General features: G+C 42.1%; 1 protein-coding gene across 1 annotated transcript in view; it reads left to right on the top strand.

Annotated features, from left to right (window-relative positions):
* The first annotated feature begins 206 nt into the window (after nt 1-206).
* The window catches only part of ZMYM4 (zinc finger MYM-type containing 4), a 49,277-nt gene continuing 34,034 nt past the window's right edge, over nt 207-15,449 (top strand). Inside the window, 2 exon segments of the mRNA XM_082229153.1 lie at nt 207-259; nt 261. Coding sequence (XP_082085279.1) covers nt 222-259; nt 261 — 39 coding nt within the window. The 5' untranslated portion in view covers nt 207-221.

The following is a 15,449-nucleotide window of genomic DNA, read 5'->3' as shown; positions in this document are numbered from 1 at the left end:
TACTATTATTATTTTGACGGAGAAGGACCCCCCCTTCCGTGAGTTCCTGAGGGAGGCGCTTCTTACGCTCCGCCTTTGCTCGCCTCCTCACGGCTGCTGGATATCCATCCCTTGGAGCGCCCCCTGAGGTTACAGCGCCTGCCCCCAACCACCTCAGCCAAGGGGTGAGGAAAAAACAACAACTTCCCCTCCCCTCCTCTGAGGCAGCGCCCCCCCTCAATATGGCGGCGGCCAAAGGGGAGGGGCCAGGACCGCGCGCCAGTGAGTGAATGGGCGGGGCTTAGGCTGCAGTGGGCGGGACCCAGGAGGAGTCAGATAAGGGCACCTGTTGGGGAGCCGGAAAGATAACGGTTGCCAAGGATGTTGGGGGTGGGGGTGCCTGGTCTTAGAAATAGTGGGTGGGAGGGAATCAAGTTGTTTGTACCGGGGGTGGTGGCTATGAGTTAGAAGTGGCTGTTGGAATGATGGGACATCTTTTTTTGGAGGGGAGGGCTAAGAAATGTTGGGGAGCTAACTGGTCCATTGATGACTACAGTGAGCTGGAGATTGTGAGTTGAAAGATTAGGGTGTGAGGCACCTGGGGTGAATACAATACTGTGGAAAGGGGGTGGATGGGTACTTCTTGAATCTTTGGAATACAGTATTAATGGGTGTCAAGGCTGGTAATGGTATATGTCTGTTGGGAGGGTGAGGGATAGCATGAATAAAGTGTAATAGGTGGGTTAGGGAACTGGAGGATCAAGAGTATAAGGGTGAAAAAGATGAAATTTAGGCACCAAGATGGTGGCTTCGGGGGTTGTTAGTCAAGGTGTGGATTATAAATGGCAAATTAAAGTAATCCTGATGGTGGGGATTTTGTACTAGTGGTTAATGCTAGGGTTTCATAAAGGATAAAGTCTTGTAAACTGGATAAAGCAACTTTTCTTGTGTGGAAAGATGCTTCAGATGTAACATTGTATTAGTTCCAGTAACCTTTAGAAGCTTTATCAGTGTCATTAAGATCAAGCTTGATCACTAGTGTTGTTTTCACTTCTCCTTTGTGACCCATAAATGAAATCGCCTTGAGAGCAAGCCTGTGTAATGTGTGACCTGAACACAGCCAACCAACTTACACTGAGACTTTCTGAATGCTTGACAACCATGGTTTTCCCAGGCTTTTAGCTAGAAAAACAGAAGGTTTATCATGTATTTGGTGGTTTGCATTCAGTTTGATATGAAAGCTTATCAACTGGGTCTGGGATGCTGCTATATTTATTACATTCTAAGTAAGAACTGGTGTTAAACACAGAGACCAAAAAACCCTAGGCCATTCATTCACATGCTTAATAATCTGATGCTGGAGGCTACATATTTAAATGCTTTCTAAGGGCTGATCATAAAGTATTATATGGAGGCTACTTGGAATTCAAATGTTTTCCAATTTTGATTCAAAGCGATGGTTGCAGCTGTAGTTGGTATTTTAGAAATTGCATGCATCTTTAAGTTTTATAGAGAAACTGAAATAAAATGTTAAAATATGCATCTGGAAGGGCTAAACACAAGTCTGATACACAACACTGGCAAATTATCTTAAAATTAGTTTAGAAGAAAAGGAAAATTCAGTATTGGTCAAGGGCGTCAGTATCATTGTTAGTAGTAAAGTTATTCATAGTTGTGAATCTTCTTAATCCAAAACTACTTGCTTCCTACAAAGTTGCTTTGGAAGATTGGTATCACCAATGAGTATAGAAAAAGATTATTTCCACAGTTCTCCAGTACGCATCCCCACAGACAGGATTCTAACTCATTTATTCATAAGTAAGTCTCATTCATCAAAAGTCTTGCTTCTCCTCATCCTGACTCTTCAGTTGGGATTTTGGAGGGGCTGCATTCTGGTCATGGGCATTATGAACTGGCCTTTTGATTAGCCTTTCTCCTCAGTTTGCTATCCAGTTAGCTGTTTCCTGCTTGCGGCTTGAGCAGGCCTGTTGTTGGCTCATTCATTTGTTTTTTATTCAAATATTTGTGCTCGTATCAAAATAATGAAAGTGTTGTACTTTATTGCTCTTGTACTTTATTTTTTTTAATCCCAAAGTTCAGCTAAGGAGGAAGGAACTGTGTAGTAGAGGATCTGTAGCACTGGGCCCGGAATACGTAGGAAAACTCATACAGAAAGATTGGATATCCCCAAACCCTGTCAGAAAACACCAGAATGATATGGTTTGGCAATGATCACTGGATTCTCTGCAGCAAATGAAGCATAGTAATTGCAGAGAAATGGGCTAATGTGCAAGCAACTCTATATCTTCTAGATGAGCAACCTGTTTTAAATTTTCCCTCTTGCTGGTCAAGCTGCATGTTTTTTTAACCAGAATTTTGCTGCAGCCTCACTCATGTTTTATGATGTCATGACATGGAATGGGTGGCATTTGCTATATAGAACAGATGGCATGCCTGCTGATGTGCATCTTGGATGAAGGAGAGGATGCTGGTTATGTGTGTGAGTTGTTTTTTTCCATGCAACTTCTGATGGGACCATAATGGATTAGATCCTAACTTCTCTAACAAATGGAATAGAGTTCTATGAATGGGGCTTTCCTGACCCCCCCAAGTCTGTTCCTGACTGTTGGGGACACATGGAAATGATGCAGGGGGCTGCAAACTGAAGGAGAAATCAGTGGAAATTTGATTCCCTATTAAAATCAGAAAAACAAATTGTGGTAAAATTCTATGGTGCCTAATCAGAAGTTGAGTTCAATGTCACTTCCAGATAAATGAGTATAGAACTGCAACCTTAGTATCCAAGCCAATATATTTACAGTCACATCTTGTGCATTTTTGATTGGAACTTAGTCCGACTGAATTATATTTATCCCCAGGTAACTGTTGTATTGCAGTCTAGTTAGGCTAACTTCTATTCTAGGAGGTTGAGTACTATGCAGAAGTCTTGCCTATCTACACAGCACCAAAAGGTTACTTAAATTTAAAAACACACTTAGATGTTTTGTACCACTAACTGTTGAATGGCGTATCTTTTAATTAATGCAGCACATAATAAATATTTTCCAGATGCAGTTTAATATTTTGTCAGCTCCCAAGGCGGGAAAAACTTACAGTACTTGATTGATTATTGGGATGATAGCATGGCTGGATAGAAGCAACTTTTTAAAATGGAAAATTTCTTTTAATTATTACAAATTTTGCTTGTGCCCCTGTGTATAAAGAGGTCAGGATTAGATTGGGGTGTTCTTGGCTGTAATTCTAACCACCTTTGGATGTAAATTACAGTATAACCGCAACTTTTATGCATTATGTTTAGGATATGGGTTGTAAGTTCAAATGGATATTAATTGTGCAGGTTTATTTTTCTACAATAAATGAAGTTTCATAGTAGACTTGGTGAGAACTGAAATTCCTCTACATCTTACACACATTTTACTTACGCAGATTCAGCTTCATATTCTTGGCTTCAACCTCTGGGTTTATGGGGGAATGACCCCTCAAGTAGGGAACCAAGGAAAAAAGTTCCTCTTTTAAAACAGTGTCTAGCCATTTTTCTGCAAGGAACATCACTGAGCGGAGTGGAGAAGTGGTGGCATTGTTGCGGTTGCTCTCTAGTTAAAAGGCTGTGCCGCCAGCTGACCCACTAGCAGTGAGGAAAGTGATGTCAGAACCAACCCTGCAGTGAGCATTTAGAGCTAGGAAAAGAGGGAGGTGATTTTCCAGGGCCCCACCTGGGATGGAATGTGGTGATTCTGAGGAGTCCAAGGCTCTTGACTATATGCACTTTTGTGTATGTTCGCTCTATCCAGAACCTATCCATCACGTAAGATGCAGTCACTGTATAGGGATTTAGGTTCTAGCCTTCAGCCCATTTCCCCATGATTAATGGGGGTTTTCTGTGAAAATTTGAATGAGATTTTTTCCATTGTCCTATACGCATTTAACTTGTGGGCATTCAGCTTTGTGTGTGTGGCAAAAAAGTAACAAGATTAGAAAGAGGATGGGGTACCAGGAAAAATCATATAGTGGTGCCCCGCAAGACGAACGCCTCGCGAGACGAAAAACTCGCAAGACGAAAGGTTTTTTCGTTTTCGAGTTGCTTCGCAAGACGAATTTCCCTATGGGCTTGCTTCGCAAAACAAAGCTTGCCCCCGCACCCCGGACCTCTTTTGAAGCAAGGGGCAGCGGGGAGAAGATTGCTTCTCCCCGTTGCCAGCCCCGCAATCTCCGGGGACAGAGGGGAAGGTGCGCGCGCGCCTTCCTCTCTGTCCCCGGACCCCTTTTGAACCAAGGGGCGGCAACGGGGAGAAGCGATTCTCCCCGCTGCCCCTTCCCTTGCTTTAAAACAGGTCTGGGGACAGAGGGGAAGGCCCGCGGCGCTTCCCCTCTGTCCCCAGACGGTCTCCATAGGAACGCATTGATTGATTTTCAATGCATTCCTATGGGAAACCGTGCTTCGCAAGACGAAAAACTCGCAAGAAGAAAAAACTTGCGGAACGAATTAATTTCGTCTTGCGAGGCACCACTGTATTGTCAGATCCACCCACCATTTAACCCAATGGGCTTTGACTATACATGGTTTTGGCTTTAGGCACAATCTGCGGAACATAACCCCCACCCTGCTTAAGTTTTGGGTTCCCTGTAACATGTTTGCTTGATTTCATTTAGTAAACAAAACTTTTAAAATATATTTGTTTTATAAGCAATATAAATATCTGAAAAGTTTATCCTAGTAGCTAGTAAAAGTTGAGCATTGTAATGCAGTAAGTGGGTGGAAATATCTGAAGTTGGATTGTTTGGACAAACCATAAACTTAAAAGTTTAAACTAAGTACATTTTGTCCCAGTTCAAATGAAATAACAAACTGTATCCATGTTGGAGGAGGGGAGGGGATGTAGCAGTATATCAGTTTGAAGCATGTTTATGTAGCAGTTTTAATTAAATTTATACACCACTCTTCAAATACATTCTCTGGATGACTTAGAGTAGAAACATCACAAACTTCATTCACTTAGTGCCAGATCATGGTTTGGCTGATCTTGGCACTAAGTGAATGAAGCATGTTCTTGGTGTGTCTCATTTCTGAACTAACCCAGTGAAGTAGTGCTCATAAATTCATTCATTATTTTATTTGTATGCCACCTTTCCACAGTTAAAATATTGCTTAAGGCGGCTTACAACATGACAAGATTTAATTACCAACATAACAAATTCAAAAATAATAAAAATAAAAAAATTCCTTCCAGTAGCACCTTATCATAAATAATAAGTAAAACACATCAAAAAGTACACAACCAAATGGAAAACAATTTCCACATAAATCATAAAATCTAAAACTAAGAATACAGCATTAATTTTAATCACAATTTAAAATGACATAGATAAAAAATAAAAGCAATTTAAAAAACAAAACAAAAACTGAGCCCTCTCTGTCCAGCAGCAGCAGCACTCCTTATGGAGCCTGTCATAAATGGCCTATTTGGTGAATCTTTTTTTTTTTGGGGGGGGGGGGAGAATCAGCTCCATAGCCATGTAGGTTTGTCAAAGCATGAGAATTGTGTCATCTTGTTTTCTGTCCTTAATTTATGTTGAAAAATTAAATTCTAGTTCCTTGAATAGGTTTTGGTGCCCAGTTTGAAAGATGTTTTCCAAATCTGTTCTAGAAAGCTGTTGTCCTTCATCTGTAGACTTATCATTTTAATTATTCATCTGACAGTTAATTGCTCTGTGAAGAATGAGATAATGAGGATTATAAAGACTGTTACATGCTAAAATCACCATAGAATTGAATAATTATGACCATGATTGTTACGGTGGTAACTCCTGTTTCATAATCTTTTATTTCTGCAAGCTTATTGTAGCCAGGGAATCCACTTCTGATGCTGGTAGTTTTATATCTGGGAAATGCTGTTGCAAGGGTACATAACTTTTTCAAGACCAAGGACCACATCAGATTAGTTGTAGCCTTCCATTCTTAGCTGGAGAACCAGGGCTATATCAACTGAGCTAGAGTGGTCAAGAGGCTGGTCAACTTGTATGCTCAAAATAATAATTTTAGCTGCTTAAAATCTAGAACTGGAGTGGGCCAAGAAATTTAAAAAGTTTGAAAACATAATAAATGCTGACGTCTTATCACCCAGATGAGTGGAGAAAGTTAATGTTTTCAAAGTGCAAATGTGAGAGCTCACAATATATCTGTGAAGTGAAAGGCAAAAGATCCAATGGGAACTGGGAATAATAATAATAATAATAATAATTATTTATTATTTATACCCCGCCCATATGGCTGGGCTTCCCCAGCCACTCTGGGCGGCTTCCAAAAGAATATTAAAATACTGTGATACATCAAACATTAAAAGCTTCCCTAAACAGGGCTGCCTTCAGATGTCTTCTAAAAGTCTGATAGTTGTTGTTCTCTTTGACATCTGGTGGGAGGGCGTTCCACAGGGAGCGCGCCACTACCGAGAAGGCCCTCTGCCTGGTTCCCTGTAACTTGGCTTCTCGCAGTGAGGGAACCGCCAGAAGGCCCTCTGTGCTGGACCTCAGTGTCCGGGTAGAACGATGGGGGTGGAGATGCTCCTTCAGGTATACTGGACCGAGGCTGTTTAGGGCTTTAAAGGTCAGCACCAACACTTTGAATTGTGCTCGGAAACGTACTGGGAGCCAATGTGGGAATCATTCAGAAGTGCCTCAGTGCTTGGATATTGTTCTTTACAGTGAAAATGTAGTCAAAATAAAAAAATTCCTTCCAGTAGCACCTTAAAGACCAACTAAGTTAGTTCTTGGTATGAGCTTTCGTGTGCATGCACACTTCTTCAGATACATGCACACGAAAGCTCATACCAAGAACTAACTAAGTTGGTCTTTAAGGTGCTACTGGAAGGAATTTTTTTATTTTGACTATGGCAGACCAACACGGCTACCTATCTGTAAGTGAAAATGTAGGTGTCATTTGAATATCTGGCTACACAGAACATTTAGGCTGCAGTACCATACCCATTTAGCTGTGAGTATGTCCCATTGAACTTAATGGAGCTTACGTAGAAGTAGACTTGTTCTTAGAAGTGCTCTGTTAATCTACATAATCTACTAGGAACCAGTGTGGTGTAGTGGTTAGAGCATCTGACTAAGACCCCTCTCAGCCGTGATGTTCACTAGGTAGCCTATCCTACCTCACAGAGTTGTGGGAATTAAATGAGGGGGAGAACCATGTACACCACCTTGAGCTCTTTGGAGAAAAAGGTGGGATATAATTGCAAATAACAACAACTGGGTAGTCTGTCATTTCTCTGCAGGTTCCATCCTTCTCCCCATGATAGCAAAATAGTATACAATTATATAATTGTCATTTTATTCACTGTGGGAACGTGCAAGTTTTCTTTGTTCACACATTTTATACAAGTTGCATAATTTTATTAATCGCAGAATGTGTGTGCAGATATCACTGTAGAATATTTGTTTATTGGGCAGTGTGTGTATTAGTATGGGTTGTCTCAAGAAAACTTAAACAGAAAAGTATTCAATTCCCTAAATGGATTGAGATCTAAGTTAGCCCATTTGTCTGGTAAATGAAGGTAGTAAAGTGTACTTTTACATGCTGTGTAAATGTCTGATTTCTTCCCTAACACCAAGAAAGAAAGAAAGAAATGACGGCACTAGAAGCTTAACTGTTGTATCTGGTATCTACTATGCTCTTCTGTTTATGGACAAATGGTTAGCCTAGCTGAGGCTTCCACTAACCGAAAAGGAGCAGAGGAAACTTTTGCCATTTCTGCCTTTTCCCCTCCCACACAGCTCTATACTATCTTCCACATTGTTCTGAAGATTCCCCCACCCCCTTGGAACACTTTTTCAGAGAACTGTATGGGAAAAGGTGAATTGGCAAAAAATTAATCCCCTTCTCTTCCATTTGTGAAGATTTCTCAGTTGGATAGCCCACATGATGTATTTATGGCATGACATACAGTGGTGCCTCGCAAGACGAAATTAATTCGTTCCGCAAGTTTTTTCTTCTTGCGAGTTTTTCGTCTTGCGAAGCACAGTTTCCCATAGGAATGCATTGAAAATCAATTAATGCGTTCCTAGGGAAACTGCCTTCAGACCAGGTCCGGGGACAGTCTGTCCCCCAACCTCTTCTGAAGGCTGGGGGGGCTGCTTTAGCCCCGCGCGCCCACTCCCAGCTGGAGAGGTGACCCGTGCCTATGGAGGCTCCTGCCATAGGCGCGCGTCACCTCTCCAGCCGGGGGAGGGTCGCAGGGGGCTGCTTTAGCCCCGCGCGCCCTCTCCCAGCTGGAGAGGTGACGCGCGCCTATGGAGGCTCCTGCCATAGGCGTGTGTCACCTCTCCAGCCGGGGGAGGGTCGCAGGGGGCTGCTTTGGCCCCCCGCGCGCTCTCCCAGCTGGAGAGGTGACGCGCGCCTATGGAGGCTCCTGCCATAGGCGCGCGTCACCTCTCCAGCCGGGGGAGGGTCGCAGGGGGCTGCTTTAGCCCCGCGCGCCCTCTCCCAGCTGGAGAGGTGACCCGCGCCTATGGAGGCTCCTGCCATAGGCGCGCGTCACCTCTCCAGCCGGGGGAGGGTCGCAGGGGGCTGCTTGGCCCCCCGCGCGCTCTCCCAGCTGGAGAGGTGACGCGCGCCTATGGAGGCTCCTGCCATAGGCGCGCGTCACCTCTCCAGCCGGGGGAGGGTTGCAGGGGGCTGCTTTAGCCCCGCGCGCCCTCTCCCAGCTGGAGAGGTGACCCGCGCCTATGGAGGCTCCTTCCATAGGCGCACGTCACCTCTCCAGCCGGGAGAGGGTCGCAGGGGGCTGCTTCTCTGCTGTCCCGGGGAGATTTTAAAATGCTGGCGGGCGGGAGCGAACGCTTCGCTCCCGCCCGCCAGCATTTTAAGATCGCCTGGGGCAGCGGAGACTTCTCTGCTGTCCCCGGGAGATTTTAAAATGCTGGGGGTCCGCAGTGAACGCTTCGCTGCCGACCCCCAGCATTTTAAAACAGGTCCCCGGAGATTTCCCTATGGGCTTTCATCTTGCGAAGCAAGCCCATAGGGAAATTCGTCTTGCGAAGCGCCTCCAAAACAGAAAACCCTTTCGTCTTGCGGGTTTTCCGTCTTGCGAGGCATTCGTCTTGCGGGGTACCACTGTAATTGACAAGAGGGTTGTCCTGACCAGCAGTCAAAATGCTTGTGGGGTTGCCAAGTGCTCCTGAGGGAAGTGAGGGAGAAAAGCTTGCATATTAAATTGCAGGTTTTTTTCTCTCACTCCCCATAGCAGCATCATTGGATGAGCCAGTAGCAGAGAGGTGGGGTGAGGAGACCAAAGGGAGACTTGCCCCCCTTTGTTCTTATCCCCCAACCCACCCCCTGTGGAAGCAGTACTGGGAGGGCGAGGTTTCCATAGAATGGAAAATGTGTCACCATCAGTCCTTCAGCGAGGTGTGCAGATGAGTGGTTGGGAGTGCCCTGGTGTTCTTTTAAAGCCCCACCCTTACGTACGGCACACCTTACATCATCTGCAAAATGGCACTGTGGGCTAAATGGCAATGCTTGAGGTTTCCCAATCCTGGTTTAAAGTGACATGAGAACTGGTTAGTGTTGACCAGGCATCCCCAACCTTTGGGCCTCCAGATGTTTTGGACTACAATTCCCTGAACACCGGTCATGCTAGCTAGGGATCATGGGAGTTGTAGGCCAAAACCTCTGGAGGGCTGCAGGTTGGGGATGCCTAGTGTTGACTGAATTGCATGAACCAATTGTCTGATGTGCTATAAGACAACTTCCACAGCTCCTGTGGTCTTGGCTAATATTTTTGTGTCTAATTCTGTGGGATGCAATGAGCATGACTGGAGGAAGTGAAAAAAATATATCAATAAAATAACAGAAGTATTAAATACATAAAAGTGTTTGTTGGCACAGAAAATCCCCTAGTCTTCCTACTTCCCAAATGTTAATTGTAATCCACTCTTGGGCATTACCTTATATGACTCAGTGACCTGGGGGGGGGGGAGGAAAGCACTCCAATAGAATAGAATAGAATCATTTATACTCATTTTTATTGAATTTATTGATTGCTTTTTTACCAAGGTATCAGAAAGTGGCTTACAGTATTTTATTATTGGCATTTATTGGCATAAGGTGGCTTACAATATGGCGTACAGCCATAAAAAAAATCTAAAAGTCCATGCTATTTTTAAAAGGAAAGATTAAAATATCCCACCTACTTATGGAGGTCACAGATAAGTAAGAGCCAAAGGCCTGGCAAAAAAGGAATGTATTCACCTGGCACCTAAAGTTACACAGTAATGGCACCAGGCAAGCCCCCCTGGAATGAACATTCCATAAGTAGGGAGCCTCCACTGAAAAGGCTTGTTCTCATGTTGCCATGCTCCAGAGCTATCAAGGAGGGTGGACATGAAGGAGGGGGGTCTACCAAGGAGCAAAGTGGGCTTTATGAAGTGGTGGAAGGATCTCAGGGGTGATAGTGTCAGCTCCCTGAGCCATTCATATGTTCCACAGGTGGACCAGTGCTTCTGGAAGCCAGTTATATCCATTAGCCTCCAGTGGCAGATCATCCTAATAGGTCCCCTGCCTCTGCAAAGCGGAAAAGGTGCTGAAAGCCTAGATCTCAACAGGAAATGATCCTATCACGCCAAGGGACTGGTGTTAATATCCCCCACTTTCAGACCCCCCTCTAATTGCAAACTTAGTTATCTGAGTGGTGCTTCTTATACAGTATAGCCAAAACTGCTGCAGCCAATGAATAATGTATCAGCAAGCCTAGGGGCAAACTGCAGAAGTCCAAAAAGCTTTAGGGGGAAAGGTGCTGGTGTTGGGAAAGAGAAAACAGCCTAATGAGAACTGAGCATATGCAGTGAGCAAAATATGTCTGGCTGGAACCCTGAAACATTCCACACTGCAATGTTTTTTGCAGGTCCCACTTGAATGTCTGTTTATTTGGTATTCATATAGAACATTTTTAATGGGAGAAATTCTGAAAGTAGCTTTTCCCCATGACATCTGATTTGTAAAATATTTGCAAAATATTTGCCCAAACTTGATAGCTGGTGTTAATCATATGCAGAGTAGACCAACTATAAAATCAATGGGCTTACATAACTTTCATTGGTTGTACTTGGTTATCACTCACTGTCATTAATCACATCATCCTATACTTGAAATCAGTAAAATTTAGATAAACATTCAAAATGCCATTTCCAGTCATTACGCTTAAAATAATTTATTTGCTGTTTCAGTGTTCTTTATTTTAAACTAGGGAGCAATACATGGGTAAATGGCTTTTATTTCTTTTTAATGAATGCTGCAGGTTAGGTTCTTGTTTTGAGCAGTTTTACATTTGCCATGTTTCCCATCATGCAGGGAATGTTGTTTGAAAATAAACGCTGAAGAACATGTGACTGTCCAACTTTATTGAGAAAGGCTAGGATGAACATATCCATTCTCCCCTTGCAGTCTCCGTGCCACACGTTAGACACAGGCGGCTGCAACAGCTGACACTGCTAGGGGGCTCTACAGTTCCGGCAAAGCTCTTCTGAGTTCACAACTCATACAAGCTCTCTCCTTAGCTGCTCTCTATGGCTCTCCTGACCTCTAGGGGTTCACTTCCTGTTGGAAGTGCTTCTTTTCCTGCAGCAGGTATATGCAGCAGGCTGGCTCTTTGTTACCCACTGCACTCCTCTCTCCCTAGATGCTTCGAAGGTAGGAATCAATGAATTGCTTTTATGATTCTGCAAACACAACCCTGGGAAGGGCTTGAAGATGGAATGTCCACTGTATTTTATGCTAAACAATGTTTCCCAGACCTGGGAGGGGCAATGGGATTCACTTGCTAGTTGAACACCTCCCCCCCCCATCAGTGTTTCTGACTATATCTTTAATCTTATTTGGCCAGGGCTCAAGAATATCTGACTTTTGTGTGCTATTACAAAAAATATTTATCTATTACTTACACTCCCAGGAATGGTATGCTTGGAGGCATTCTGTACAAAAGTTGAATTTTTTAAAAAAAGTTACATTTCTATAGTTTCTCTCTGTGCACCCCCCCCCAGTAAATAAACCTTGTAGTACAATGAGCAGAAAGAAATCCAGGAAGGCATAGTATTATTTCAAGCATCTAAGAACTTGTAATTGTGGTGGAAGTTGATAGCAACTGGATGATGATGTTATTAAAAATAAAGTTGAACCATGTTAGTTTTTCATAATGAACTCAAACACATAGCTTATTCATAGAAAAATTAATTGAATATGTGATGTCTTGATAATGTAGAAATGTTTTACAGTTAGTTGTAAAATTGAAATGCTGTCAAATATTTTGGGGCTCAAAATAGGTAGTGTTTAAAACTAGCAGAAAATAATATAATGAAACAAAATTGTATATTGTATTGAAATATGTTAATAATGTGTTTGCTTACTAATCATATTCTTAGTATTTATATATTGCTCTTTCCAAGTATAGATCCCATTATCCTTAGGATTATTTTTAGGTTTCAAAAAATTATTTACTGTTCCCCAATTTGAGAACTCTTTGCATTCCTCCAGAGTTCTATAAAATCAGTCGAAAAGCCCTGTAAAGTAGGCCATTATAATTTCCCACATACTGCAGATGGGGATTAAAGAGCAAATAAGAGTGGTTTGCTAGTAACTTGATGGTTGAGGTAAATTAAATCCAGTGTTTCACACACAAAACTTCTTCTTTTCTTTCCTGCCAGACAACGGTAGCCACCTGACTTAACCTTCAGTTTTCAAAGAGTCTTATCCTAGCCATAGAAAATGATCAAGCCTGGGCTTGGAGAAACATTTGGGGAGCGAATTCCCATCGTTGTGAGGTAACTGCAAATAGTACATTGTTGAGAGCCCTTGTTGTGTGGATATGGTACCCGATATTTTTTTAAATAAAGGGGTAGATATGAATGGCTGTTGTGGGCTATGGAAAAGGGGCTGTTTTGGAGTGAAACAGACTTTATTTTGTTGCTGTCTTCTATTGCTAATCCCATCTTTCATTGTGGAACCCAAGGTTTTAAAGACTAGCATTGCATATTGTGCCCAGAAGACAAAGGAAAGCTGAAGCAGTGGTATTACTGCTACCGATGACCCAGCCCACTCCATTTTGCCCTGGCTTAATATAAACAGTATTTTTAGGACATTATTATTATTTGTGTTCTCGTGGGCTGTGGTCAGTTTAACGGAACACCCTTTAACTTTATAGTAGTAACAATATTACCTTTAGCAATTGTAATAATGCTTCAGCATTTTTGGAGCGATCAAAGATGCACATACCCAAGAATCATTTCAGATTTCAAGGCCATTTTAAAAATCAGTTACAGGATACTGGGGGTACTGTCTGCTTGCATTTTTCCAGCAGTTGTTCTCTTGTATCTTAAGTTTGCCAGGGTATTTCTCCTGTGATGGTGATTGCTAGTTGTTTTGTGGGGAGGGGATTCAAGTATTACACTAGAGCCTGGATTTCACACATCGTGTAAATTATAGCAGGTAACTTAATGCTACATCTCTACATCATCCCCATCCTAGCTTCTCTCATGCGTCTCGTTCTTCTTCTGAAATTAAACTTACACATGCATGCTCACATTCCTCCCCCCCTTTTCTTCAGCCTCCCTCTGATTTTTTCCCATCTCCATTGTCTAAAGATAGGGCTAAAACAGACATGATGTAGAAAATCTGTGATTGGACCTCTGCACTTTTTATCACACTCAAAAGCAGGTGTAAGGGGCTCCTATTTCAGTTGCAGTCATGGTGCTGGGAGAGGAATTAAATCCTTCTGTACAGGAATGCTGCATAAATAGGTCTCAAAAGCTGTTTTTCACCTTGTAGCAATAAAGATCTTCCCTTCTCTCCAAGCTATGAAGCCCGCTGGGTGACCTTGGGCCAGTCACTATCATTCGGTCATAGGATGGTTGAGAGTATAAAATGGGCGGAAAATCTTGTATACCACCCTGAGCATCTTGTAGGAAGGGTAGGATAAAAGTGTTATGATTTCTTTTTAAGACACATGCAGCAGCAAACAACAACAACAGTAACAATTTGTTACTCGCTTTTTATCCTAAGATCACAGTAATTTAAGATACAGCATTGAAAACTTTCTAAAACTAATTATAATCCCAATAATAGGGTGACAGTTGTAGTCTAAAACACATGTAGGGCACCAGGTTGTTGGAGGCTGTGCTACACCACTTTGTGCAACTGAGTTTATATTAATCAAAAAATCTTTGAAACAGAAAATCAGGATGTGTTTACATAGCAAGAGAGATGGTTAATGGCCGTTGACTTTGCACATGACAGAACACTGAAAAGATGAGAGGGAAGGGGGAAAGAAAGGGGATTCAAGTCAATGTAAACTTTACTCAGAAATCAACATTATACCTTGAGAAACATGGATGGGAGATTGCAGCTGCAGAAACTATAAACTCTTGTGCATCATTCCGATGTTTGTATGCCCTACTGGTAATTCTGGACATGATTCTGGAGCCACCCCTCAGTGGTAAAATTATTTTGCTTTCTATTGCCTGAAGTTTAGGTGCATGTGGTTGTCAATTATTGGCCCTAGTTGCTACGGTGTGAAGATGACTCCTAGAACTAGACCAGATTTGTCTGTGCCTGCTGACTGAACATAATGAAGTTTAAAGCCATCTTCTTCTTTTTGTAGTAGTGGTAGTAGTAGTGGTAGTAGTAGTAGTAAATCAGATGCCATGGGGTTACCGGTTTAAAATAAGCATTATTTTTAAGATCTTCTGGACCAAACTTTCTGCACACGCCTTATGTAGCACTGTGAATTGCATTTCATTCTGCCACATGCAACCTTAGTAGTGAAGTATAGAGTTTATATTGTGAATGAAAGTACACATATTGCTAAGAACTACCCATTATATTCAAAAATTAATAATTCTAAAACAAAATACTTTGTTTAATTTTCCTTCATTTGCACATTCTAAATATCTTAATGTATATTAAATTAATAGTTTCAAGAAGCAAATGTTGCTGGAACCATTTTATTTGCATCCCAATATTCATTCATTCATTTTATTTGTATGCTGCTTTTCCACACACAAAATCATGCTCAAAGCAGCATACAACAGAGAAAACAGGAATTCACTTCAATCAAACACTACAAAAACAATTTTATAATAGCATAGCAAAGCAATGACATAGTAACAATTTCATATAACATAGCACAACAGTAGCAAATATAATAACATACAAAAAGCCACATTTCAAGATTACTTAAACATACAGCATCCAACAGCAAAAGTAACAACTATGTCATATTGAGTTCATGTACATACTGGTGTTGGGAGTATTGGTCCTCTGTTCTTAATTTACTTTGTGTTACAACATTGTTAAAAATTAAGGTGCAAACTCAGATTCTATGAATCTCGGAGGAAGGATGTTGGGACCTGTCAGTCAGTAGTGATAATTTGTATCATTTTTCACAGTAATTGTTTAC

Source organism: Podarcis vaucheri, assembly GCF_965113315.1.
Source record: "Podarcis vaucheri genome assembly, chromosome: 7".
In the NCBI taxonomy this organism is placed as follows: Eukaryota; Metazoa; Chordata; class Lepidosauria; order Squamata; family Lacertidae; genus Podarcis; species Podarcis vaucheri.
This window is presented reverse-complemented; position numbering and strand designations above follow the sequence as displayed.